At 40.0% G+C, this 11,768-nt stretch overlaps 1 protein-coding gene across 2 annotated transcripts in view; it reads right to left on the reverse strand.

The window, feature by feature from the left end:
• arhgef7b (Rho guanine nucleotide exchange factor (GEF) 7b) overlaps nt 1-11,136 on the reverse strand; it is a 35,236-nt gene extending 24,100 nt beyond the window's left edge. For both annotated transcript variants that reach the window (XM_066661170.1, XM_066661171.1), the window contains exons 1-4: nt 10,708-11,136; nt 6,627-6,710; nt 2,091-2,175; nt 517-650 (exon numbers count right to left, since the gene is read on the reverse strand). In XM_066661170.1, coding sequence (XP_066517267.1) covers nt 517-650; nt 2,091-2,175; nt 6,627-6,710; nt 10,708-10,872 — 468 coding nt within the window. In that variant the 5' untranslated portion in view covers nt 10,873-11,136. The remainder of the gene's footprint in view (nt 1-516; nt 651-2,090; nt 2,176-6,626; nt 6,711-10,707) is intronic.
• Nucleotides 11,137-11,768: the final 632 nt, after the last annotated feature.

Below are 11,768 nucleotides of genomic sequence, written 5' to 3' on the forward strand. Positions count from 1 at the left end.
AAACCGGAGCACCCGGAGGAAACCCACGCAGACACAGGGAGAACACACCACACTCCTCACAGACAGTCACCCGGAGGAAACCCACACAGACAGAGGGAGAACACACCACACTCCTCACAGACAGTCACCCGAAGGAAACCCATGCGAACACGGGTAGAACACACCTACTCCTCACAGACAGTCATCCAGAGTAAACCCACGCAGACAAAGGGAGAACACACCACACTCCTCAAAGACAATCACCCGGAGTGGGAATGGACCCCACAACCTCCAGGTCCCTGGAGCTGTCTCCACCTGCTGCGCCACTGTGCCGCCCCAATGTGAAAACAATACGCAACGTATATTTTACCCAGCACCAAACATGTTCCACACGCTTTAGCTAGTCTGAGGGGTAGCTGCATAAACACAGAATCGAAACTACATCCGGCAGAAGTGACTTTAGTGTTTAACATAGAAACCTAGTCACAGAAACATAACTAGCTGCAGTATATCGGTTATTACTAGTTCATTACTCACCAGACTTCGGTACTGATTGTGCAGTAATTTGGATGATCTTCTGTGGGAAGGCTGAGTGTTGAGAGAGTCAAAGGACTTGATCCGCAGAGAGGAGGACTGTCTCAAACATACAGAATCCTTGCCTACTCCAATATCTACATAGAAATAAGCACACACACACACACACATATATATATATATGACGTATTTTTGCCGGACCGCCTGCCTGGCCGGCCTAGAAGAGGCATGCATATATATGTGTTTACTGACTGACTGACACCTAATGCTGAAACATGCATGCGAGATAAGATACTGTTAAATCAGCTGTATTAAGGTGGTGCCACTAAACCGTCTGTTGTTAGGTCAGCCATATTTCACATTCCAGTTCGTGAAGTAAATTTGGAACTGTTCGGTGAAATCTTTTTGGGACCTAAAAAGTGTGTGTTCAAGTGTTCAAGGGGTCAGAGAGTTGAGAGCTGAATTGGGACACACTCGCACCGCTTCAACGCTGTAGGTCCACCATCCACCACGGTGAGCAGCTCAGTGTTTTACTGGAGCCTCGAACAGAAATGTGTTGAACGTTGTTGAAGTAATATTTATCATAGTCTCTTTTTTATGTTTGGAGAAGGTTTCTGTGACTCAGCCTTTTGTTTTCTACTATATTTTTAACAAACAAAAAGTCATCTTGTGTGTCCCTATAATGACACACACATCCCCCGTTACTGACTTTCTGACGAGTAAATTACATCGCACAGTTATTTGTTTAACTTTACACAAAACCGGACAAAATCTCTGGATGATTAAAACCAGAACACCAGAGCGGGGTGTTACTCAAAATAAACGAGGCTGTGAATTAGTTACAGCACCGTTTTATCAGTCAGACTCTTATAGAAATGTAAGTCAGTAATAAATAACTAGTTCCCAGCAATGCACTGTTCATTTATAAAGTATAGATTAATTGCTAGATAAAATGTTAAGGTGCTTGGTTTTAGAAATGTTCAAAAACTAATAATAAACCAATTTTCTAATTTATTACTTGTAATTATTGTAAACAAAGACATTGATGTGAAGCCCCAAAGTTTCTCCAGACCTTCTAATGACAAAGGAATATATTGTGGGCTTCCCTATTTTTGAAATTACAGAAAAATCTGTGACAATAGCTATATGGCTAATGGCGGTCCAGCTAAACTAGGCTTGCCTAGTTTCTCTTTACTCTTGTTTTTGTTTTGTTTTTTATATCAAGGATTTATGGTCATTTCAATCACATTTTAAGATAACTTGTTTTTTATGGCATACCTACAAAATTCTGCCATGTAAAGTTAGCTTAGAGGTTACTGTTATTTAAGACAATTATTGTTCATATGCTACGAGAGTGGGTTGTATTAAATAGTATTTTAGCATTTAACAAATCTGATGTAACTACACTTATCACTGCAACAACTAATCAGCTCTCCGACATCATTCCTTAAAAAAAAGCAGTTTTGTAAAAAGACAGAACCATATTTTTGATCCTTGACACATGCCTAGGTTATCTACACATTCCCCAGTTTTCCATCAAATTACAAAAAGAAACATAAAAATCAGACAGTGGTTACCTGCAGTTGCCTTGTTGAGCGCTACCAAGGAATTCAGCACCTTGGTGAAATTTTGGCCCTGCAACAGGTCATCAGGCTCAAAAGTCTACACAAAAGACAGAGAGAGAAAAAAACACTTATACAAACTACAACAAACTGAAAAGTTGATTAAAATATTACATGTAAAAAAACTGTTTTACCCCTCTACCAAAGTTGGCCAAAGCGGTACTCCTGAATAGGAAACCTCAAATCGAGAAATAATGAGAACTGCCACACCTTCTGCAGAAATGACCACTTCTGTTTTCTGATCCTGAATCTAGTGCCAACTTTCAGTAAACCAATTTCCATTTATTAAAAATTTATATCTTATCAAACACTGATATCAATCACAGCTATTTGGTACTGTCTGCTATAATCTCTAAACCATGCAGACCACATGCCTCTGCATCTCTCAGCACCTCCTCTCACACAAAGCTAAAGTATATGTAAATATCTGCTAAAATGACCTTCAATTTAACTCAGAGATAACAACCATGCACTCAGTGAATAAGGAATATTTGTGAGAACGTTGGATGTTCCCGAGCACTGCAGTTAGCAGCTGTGATGGACTGATGCTAGGCAATGTAAAATGTGCCCTAACTCAGCATATGCAAACACAGCAGTGACATGCAAAAAGCTAAACAGAGCAGTCATTCACACAGTGTCACACTTTAACCTTCATTCAGTGCCACAGTCCTGCCATGAAAATATCTCTAACTCTCTCACTCACACAACCCCCTGAGACAAACACCATTAACTTTGCATGAGAGCAATATGATCAGGCCTGCAACGTCTGTGCAGGAAGCCAGTGACGACTGGAAAGAAAAACCATGAGAGAATGCAATCATTTTATAACAAAAAAAATTATTTGTTAAATAAAATAAGACTGTGGTGATGTAAATGATAACACACAACAAGGTCAACATTTGCCATGTATGAAATCCAAGTGATTCAATGTGTGAGTTTTAAATGTGGTGAGTTTGTGCCCTACCAACTGACAATAAAAAGTCAAATAATACCATTTTTGGAAAGTAATCAAAGTCATTGCGAGGGGCTTATTATGAAATGGTTATTTGAAGAGACTGGGATTACCTCAGCGATGGTGGTCACTTTTCAAAACCACCACTGAACCTAAGCATGCCATCTTAATTTTCACCACCAATACTCTATATGACTTTATCAATAAGAACGTGTGGCACAAACTGAAACAAAATTAAGACGCCTCTCCAACTGTGTATCCTCAGCGATTCCTCTTATAAAATGGGACAATGTTTATGTGTTGGAGTGTGGGTGTATGTCTCGCTTGATAGACCAAAGACACCCTGCTGCTCCGGCATCCCTTCAGAGCGCAAACTCAACCATCTGGTCAGATAAGCCCACTGCTACATCCCTAGGGTTTCGTGAGTAAGTGTATCTCGCTTAGAGGGAGAGAGGACAAAATCAAAACAGACCCACCTTAAACTGCATGGTAGGACTGTTATTGGGATTAGTACGTCAACCGAAGATAATATCACAGTAACACCAATAACATAATAATTTGATTAGAATTTTTCATAGAAGGTGACTCTATTATTGACAGAACATCAAATACTAATATCATAACTCAACACTGTAGTCAAGCCACACAAATTCCTTCCTCCACTCAATTGTAAACTCTCCAGACCTAGCAGTAGGCTACACAGTAATAAACACACAAAAACAATGCCCAAGTATTTAAATATTGTCTAGAATTCTGATGCTAGCATGCTAGCAGTCACTAGCCTATAGGAACCATGGCTCATAATCTATGAAGAAGCAAAAGAGCAGGATAATACTGTGTTTACATGTTTGTTTGCTTTTAAATTACATAAAACAAAAGCTTAATTTTGGGCACAAAAATTGTTTTATGAAGTAAGAAGGTCAGTTAATGTTGTATGATTACGCAAGAACTCATTCACTTAATATTTAAAATGACCTTGTGTGTTGTAATATTATCACCTACACTGTTTTAAATATTACGTTTTATTAGAAATTTAAGAATTCCACTGAGATTGTCCCACAGGCTCATTATAGATTTAAACCAGCCATTTTGTGGTCTGTAGCAAGTTTGTCATTATTCAGAAAAGCAGACTCCATAATGCTAATACTTGTTAGCTGCATTAGCCTCATCCAATAACTAAAAAAAGCAAAGTAAACAACTAGAAAAATTGAAGGGGGGAAAATAAATATATAAATAACTTACCAATTACTTTTGTATATTCAGATTATGTCAATAAGGCCTCTTGATTGAATATAGTCACAGTTATAGAAGCAGAATTAAATTATTTAAATGTGTCCAAATCTCAAAAAAGCCAAAAAGAAATCAGTAAAACTGCCTGAGACAGTTGTTAAACTTTTACTCAAAAGTAGGGAATCGCCCTACTTTTACTTGCTGATATCTTGGAAAGATATCAGCAAGAGATAATGAGTGTTTAAAAGTGCAAGAGGAGACAATCCTTATCAGTTGATCTCTTAAGCTATTGTTTACACATTTCTGTTTCAGGTCTTTCTTTCCTCGTTCCTTCTCAGTTTGAAATGGAGCAGAGGTGCTTCCCTCCTAAAGCACAACTTCCTTTTTTATTATAAACAAATGCAATTACCAGTTTGCACTAGGCAACATAACAGCTGCTTGTTTCAACAAGACAATATACACTTGCCTATTTAAATTACCAATCAAGTATCATATCATAGTAAGAGGAGTGTGAATACAATACATGTACTTAATGCAATAAACTTACATACACTTTGAAATTAGTCCACCTTTCAATCTTCAAAAGAAAATTTTACCTAACCTACATTAAAAATAATAATAATAATTACACGTCCATACACATGCAATAAATACTGCATACATGTGTTGATACTGTAATCCAGCATCTAATCTAACTACAGAAATCTAGTTGCAGTACTCATGACAAACCAAAAGTCAACTGACTGTTGACTAGTCTTTATTTTAATTAAAAAGGAGGGAGCCTGTTTTCTGGACTTGGGTCTCCCCCCCCCCCTCCTTCTTCGCTGGAGAGCCTCTCACTGGCTGGAGTGTGCCTGCCCCAAAGCCATTAATGAGCTGCAAGATAGGCCCATTCAGTCCCAAGGCTCTATGTGCTACAATGAAGGGCTTGTCTGAGACTGACTGTGGGCCAGAGCAGTGAACAAAGCCAGCAGGACTACAAAACTGGACATTGCTGAGAAGAGGCATAGCGTAGCCAGTAGTGCTTACATTACACTATGTACTGCAGCTAGAACAGCCTAAGCAGAGCAGTAAAAATCACAAGGGAACATCTAAAGTACGTTGGGTTTCAGAAGCATCCTAGAAAACTGGCAAACCCTGAATACAGCAGGTGTGGCCCATCATACAACGTTGCTTAGATTTCTCCAAGCTGTTGGGTGACCCACCCACAGAAAATCTTGGCAACATGTAATAGCTGTGCCAGATCAGGCAAGCTTCTCCCTCTTAAATGTAATTAAAACACATTACGGATTGAAAGCAGCTTGAATAGAGACAATACAAACATCCCCTTTAACCCATTTTGTCAGAACTCGCTTTTCTACAGTATATTTTAAATGGCAGGACATACTCTCAAAATAATAACACTAAAGGGACATTCGCTTTTCTATGCAGTCAAGACACAGGCTAAAGAAAGACTTTAGATTGGTTTGCTGTGAAATTGTGCACTGTAGGTACTGACTCAGATTTCTGATAGGAACCAGAGACATCAGTAGAGTTAAGCTTCTTCACGGTGGTGATAGGAACCATGGATATCTGTATATTCAGGTTTTTACAGTGGTGAAATGAACTACAGATCTCTGTAGCATCAGACTGTGTACAATTGTGGTGACTGGAAACAGACATTTAAGTACTGAAGGTTCCTAAAACTTAACTTGCAAGTTATTACAGTATAGGTTCATAAATATTTTGTCTGGTGTCTAGTACGTTGTTTTAATTACTGTGAGATAAGGCTTTGGTCTAATATGTATTACTTATAACAATCTTTTCAAGGTGTAGAGGTTCTCTCTAAGCTACTACTGTGAATATTCCAGTCAAAAACACATTTGTAGCTCAGGGGTTGTTTGGACAGTAAACCAGATTTTAATTGTACTATAGACATCCTTATTAACACCACTGTGAAGAAATCTGGGCTTGTATGTTCCTCTGCAATGAACCAAATCGCCTTAAACCACAGGAAGTAATGTTTACATCTCAGTAACGAACTGTGCTGGGATTCATCGATAACAACATTGCTGCTGCGACGTCTTCTCCCCCCCACAGCAGGAGCCCTGCAGAGCCACAAGTCGTGATTTGTTTCTGTGTTTTCCTCGGATTAAATTCGACCTCTCTCCCAACTCCCACTGAGACACAGTCTGCCGACCCCGTTCCGCCTCGCTACTGCTCTGCAAAGCCCCCAAATAACTACACAATCATAGGAATAAATGACTTAAGCGGTGTGAAAACAAAAATAAGTCACAGACAGGGCAGTGGTTTATAGCTCGGTAACTCACCTCCACTCGGAATGAAGCGCAGCCCTTCAGGAACACTCTGATATTACTCACACACTCGCTGTCCGTCCGCGGCTCGGGAATCACCTGCCACAACAGTCAAAAACCCGCAGTTTAAAACAGGACACTCTTATCTCACACACTCTGTAATCTCCAGGTTAGACAAGCCACATTTGATAACATCATCTCCCCCCTCTCTGTCTCTCTCCTGCAGCTCACAAACAGCCATCCTCAAGGAGGCGTAAAGAAAGAGGAAATGACGCCAGACCAGGCGCTTAGCGCAGCTAGGCTATGTTTACAAACGCGAGAAGTAACTCTAGCGAGGCAAAGCTTTGGATATCTCTCATTTTCCCCCACACCAACCCTTAAAGAAGTCTTAAATAAGATTACAGTCGGGTCTTACAGGGTTGGGGAGCTGTTTCTCAAAGCAAAGGGGGTATTTCACAAAGCAGTTATCCGGATAACTTAATAGGAATCGCCCTACAGCACAAACTCGACTTACGGCTTGAAGACCCCCGGTAGTGTAAATATTTTACCTAGGCAACATGTACATGAGATTGTTCATATTAGAATATGTAGCACAAGCCTAATACATATTTAAAAACCCTTGGCTGCATGGATGCTTTGAAAGTGCAGTTCTCCAGTCTCAAACGAGCGAATTGAGACAGCCAAGATTTCTTACATCATAAATCTAAGAAACCAATCCCATAAAATTTTCTCTGTGGGGCTTTCACACTGCAAGAGATTGGTGAAGGTATGTGATTAAAAGTGAAGGTAGCTTTACATTTAAAGCTCTATAGGCATGTTTAGGGATTGATTTCTTTTGAATGACTTAAATATATAATTCTTATGAACATAAACGAGTTTCTCTGGGTTTAAAAGATTACCAAAGGGAGTATGTTATCTACCTCATTGGAGAAATCCAAATGCCTCTGGAATTTCCTCAGCAATGTAATTTAATCTCGTATGAATATAGCTCAGCTGTTGGCTTGACAGGCTTGATTTTTGGATCAGAAAATGTACGCAAACGTGAATTTAAGAAAGATCAGGTTTGGTTTGGCTTTTGTTTGGCTTTTGTATAAACATGTATAGACCTTCTATGTCAGATATTAGTTAATAAACTGTACGTTGGGCGGCACGGTGGTGCAGCAGGTAGTGTCGCAGTCACACAGGTTGTGGGTTCAAGTCCCGCTCCGGGTGACTGTCTGTGAGGAGTTGGTGTGTTCTCCCTGTGTCCGCATAGGTTTCCTCCGGGTGCTCCGGTTTCCTCCCACAGTCCAAAAACACACGTTGGTAGGTGGATTGGCAACTCAAAAAAGTATGTGAGTGAGTGTGTGTCGCCCTGTGAAGGACTGGCGCTCCCTCCAGGGTGTATTCCTGTCTTGCGCCCAATGATTCCAGGTAGGCTCTGGACCCACCACGACCCTGAACTGGATAAGGGTTACAGATAATGAATGAATGAACTGTACATTTACAAACATATGTCCACCCTGACATTCAAAAAATATTAAACTAAATGGATGTTGTTACCTTCAATAAAGACAAAAATTTAGAGACACAAATTTGTCCTGGAGTTGCTTTTAACGTTTCTTTGGAGTTGAGTGTTTGACTAATGCCTTCATTGTTATTATTAGATGAGTTTTTTTTAACTACCATCTTCAGAGGCTAACAACATGTAGATCAGACTAAGGACTTTAAAGACACTGTGTAAAAAAAAAAATCAGTGGAATAACCCTTTAAGCCAAAAGCGTGTCCAATAGCTGTAGAGGTGATGGACATTCCTGGGCAATCCTCATTTGGGCTTATGTTAAGCTCCCTGAGAAATCCTGCTTTGAGAAATACCCTGGTATGAGCCTCCTAAACATTTCGTAGGATATCTGGCTCTAGATATGACAGCTCTATATAGACGTTTGCAGTACGTTTTTTTGCCTGACTCAGCTCTTGAAGGGTTTGATCATTTAACTGATAAGCTGGGTCAGGTGTCAGCCAGTCCAGCGGGAAGAAGAAAAGCCTTATTGAAACTATGTAAATGGACTAGTGATATGCATTCTTGCTCACGGCAGTCTGAATTACGGTGAATTAGAGAGGTTACCAAGTCAGAATTGGTTACAGATGTGCTGATAGGAACAAGGCATCTGAAGCATTTATTGCCCTCTCAAAAAAGCCACAATACAGTTACAAAATTATTACATGAAATGATTACACGTGTGTTACCTGATGCTTAGGACATGTTTTTGAGATAATACTTTTGCTCCTAACTGTAGTTTACAATGTCTTAAATATGAAAATCTGTGTATGACTAGTTCTTGCAGGTATATTCATTTACTTTGAAGAGATTTACACGATCCTCATGGTACCATTTAATAATGTTATCTTTCTATGTAACCTCTCTGCTATTCAGTCACACGAACTCTCCCCAGTCAAACTTTCACTTTCATTCATTGATTCATTCATTTCACTCTGTGGGTTCGGTCTGGCTTTGCCTGAAATGTGAACATTTGTGCTTAGGGTGTGACCTGTGAACAAGTTTGTACACAAAGCTTTTGCTGAAACCACGTGGGAGAAAAGCAGTCCAGTCTATTGAGTCTATAGCTGTGTTACATCAAAGCTACAGAAGCTTTATTATGGTTTCTTCCTTAGAATATTAACACCACGCTCATTATTCTGACTACAAATGCTCACGGAAACAACTGCGTAAAGCTTTTGCTCATACTAACAACATTCGTCTGAAACAGGGCAGGGTTCAGACTGATTTATTAATCCCAAAAGGGCAATTCATTTGCCACTTACCCCTTCTAACGCAAAACTGTTGCAGTGAACATACTGAAACTGTACAACACAAGGTGTTTTTTTTCCTCAAAGAGGCTTCTGAGGCTTTTAGCAGCAAAATTGATGTCATACTATCTTAAGCATAATAATCTAAGTCTTATTTGTTTTTTACAACGTAATGACAGAAGCAACACCCCTTATCCACCCTCCCTTAGGTACTGACTACAATTTAAAATTTACTCCCCAAAACATTTGTCTAGAGTCTTTCAAATAGCCTTCCACCTTCAGGATAAATCATCAAAAGTGAGATTTCCCAGTCTTTAAACGTTTGGAGATGGTTGTGGTGTGAACAGACATGTTTAGAGCAGACGTAGCCGTGTTTAATTACGGTTAAACATCTTGGTCGGAGTGTCCCTTTAAAGTGAAAAGACAGTTGGCCTGAACGCTGCTGTTGTAACTGAATGCCCGCGTGCGTTACGCCTGACGGGACAATAAGGCTGGTGAGTGTGTCTGCGGACACGGGTTTTTAGTGCTTAGCAGGGACTTAAATGTACTCCGGCTTATGAATTTCAGACGTTATGGTGAGCTTAGGCGTGTCACAATATTTACATTATTGACTTATCGTACAATATATGGGCATTACCTTTTTAATACTTTCTGACCACTTTATTGAAACTTGTGTTTAATGGCGTGTTAGGTTTTAAGAGAATAAACGTCGACTGTTCAGTCGTTCTCTTCTAGTCGCTGTGAATTCGTTTATAACATTGGTTTCGTGGTATTAATGCGGTATGTATTTTAAATTTAAAATGTTTATATTCCAATTCGAATGTTATTATAGCTATTGACTTCATACCAATGCCATACAATTACCACAATTATAGCTTGGACAATATATCGGTCACAGGACAAAAAGTTAGGTCTAGGTGAGTTTTAATCTTTAAATAAACAAACGAACTAACAAACAACGTCCGTTGAGGTCAACTTTTGGTTCCAGCTTGACGTAACCCACTAAGGTAGTAATACAAGCGCATGTGTGTATCTGTGTGACCCAAAAACAGGCAGCAGCAACACCAGCAGCTGTGTGCACGCGCGCGCTGTGGGAGAAACGGTGCTCTTAAATTACTCGATTTAAACATGTGCATCATTTCCACATTAATACGCTACATTCATTAAAAGTAGTTGTTACCAAATGAACTAAAGAAAAAAAATGAAAGGTGATGTCTTGTATGAATGTGAAATATTCTTTTTCAGTTTGTATACAGAGTCTGTTATGAAGGGAGAGCAGTGTGTGTGTGTGTGTGTGTTAATGTCTGACCGTGATGTTTAGAGCAGGTTGTAGTCGGTCCAGCAGTCTGCAGAGCACCGCTCCGTCCCTCAGGCGGCTCTGGAGAAAGCCCTCGGGGTCGGACACCCTCTTTTTGGGAGACTCCAGCACTCCCAGTGTGATGAGCCATGTTACCGTCTGCTCCGCCGAGTTCATGGCCACCTCCGTGATGTCCTCTCAGGCTAGCGCTAACCCTCAGAAAAACACACCATGGATATCCCCTCTGTGCTTCCTCTCTTTCCTATCCTCCCGCTGCGGTTTGTACTCCGTGGCTTGGTGGGTTCCACTCTCTCTGCCCTTTATCTGTCCTCCTGTTGGGGGCTGGTGGATAGTCGCTCTTTTCTGCTCCCTTTCCAGCAGCTGACTACATTTGTGTAACAGCTCTGGTTTCAGTCTCCACTTCTTTTACCCCTTTGGCAGGATGTCAGCTGACCCCCTCCCACTCCCCCCTCTCCCGTGTGTGTTTTGTTTTGTTATATATATATATATATATATATATGTATATGTGTATATATTACATTATTTATTTGAAGAAGAAAAACTTCAGAATGGATTGTGCTCCTCTTACACTCAGTGTCTAGTGGCTGCCAATTCTTCAATTTGTTTTTAAAATAAAGAAAGTGGCTTGTTTTGGAAAAAGTTGTGAGTTTAGTTCATAAAAGCCCTGCTGTCAGCAAAATAAGATTCTGTAAAATGTCAGTACAGTTGTACAAAAAGACGGGCCTACGCAGCACCAACATTTTAAAGCTCATTAGCACCACCGACTATCCTGAGTCATCAGAATACAGACGTGAGCGGTTTTTTGTTATTTTTTTAAAGCTTTTTTTTAATGGGAGGCGTATTTGAGCTTTAGCGCCCCCTGCTGGACCTCACTATTTATAGCATTTTTGCAATAGCGATACAGTATATTCACTCTCCCTGTAATATGTCTTCATGCTAAAGCAGGGTGGGCACATCTGGTGTTGATGTGTATTACTTACCCACTTGGAAAATATCAGATTAAAGACTAAACACCAGCTCTATGAAAGTGTCAAACAAATAAATACAGTGGA

Source organism: Hoplias malabaricus, chromosome 2 (assembly GCF_029633855.1).
Source record: "Hoplias malabaricus isolate fHopMal1 chromosome 2, fHopMal1.hap1, whole genome shotgun sequence".
NCBI lineage: Eukaryota > Metazoa > Chordata > Actinopteri > Characiformes > Erythrinidae > Hoplias > Hoplias malabaricus.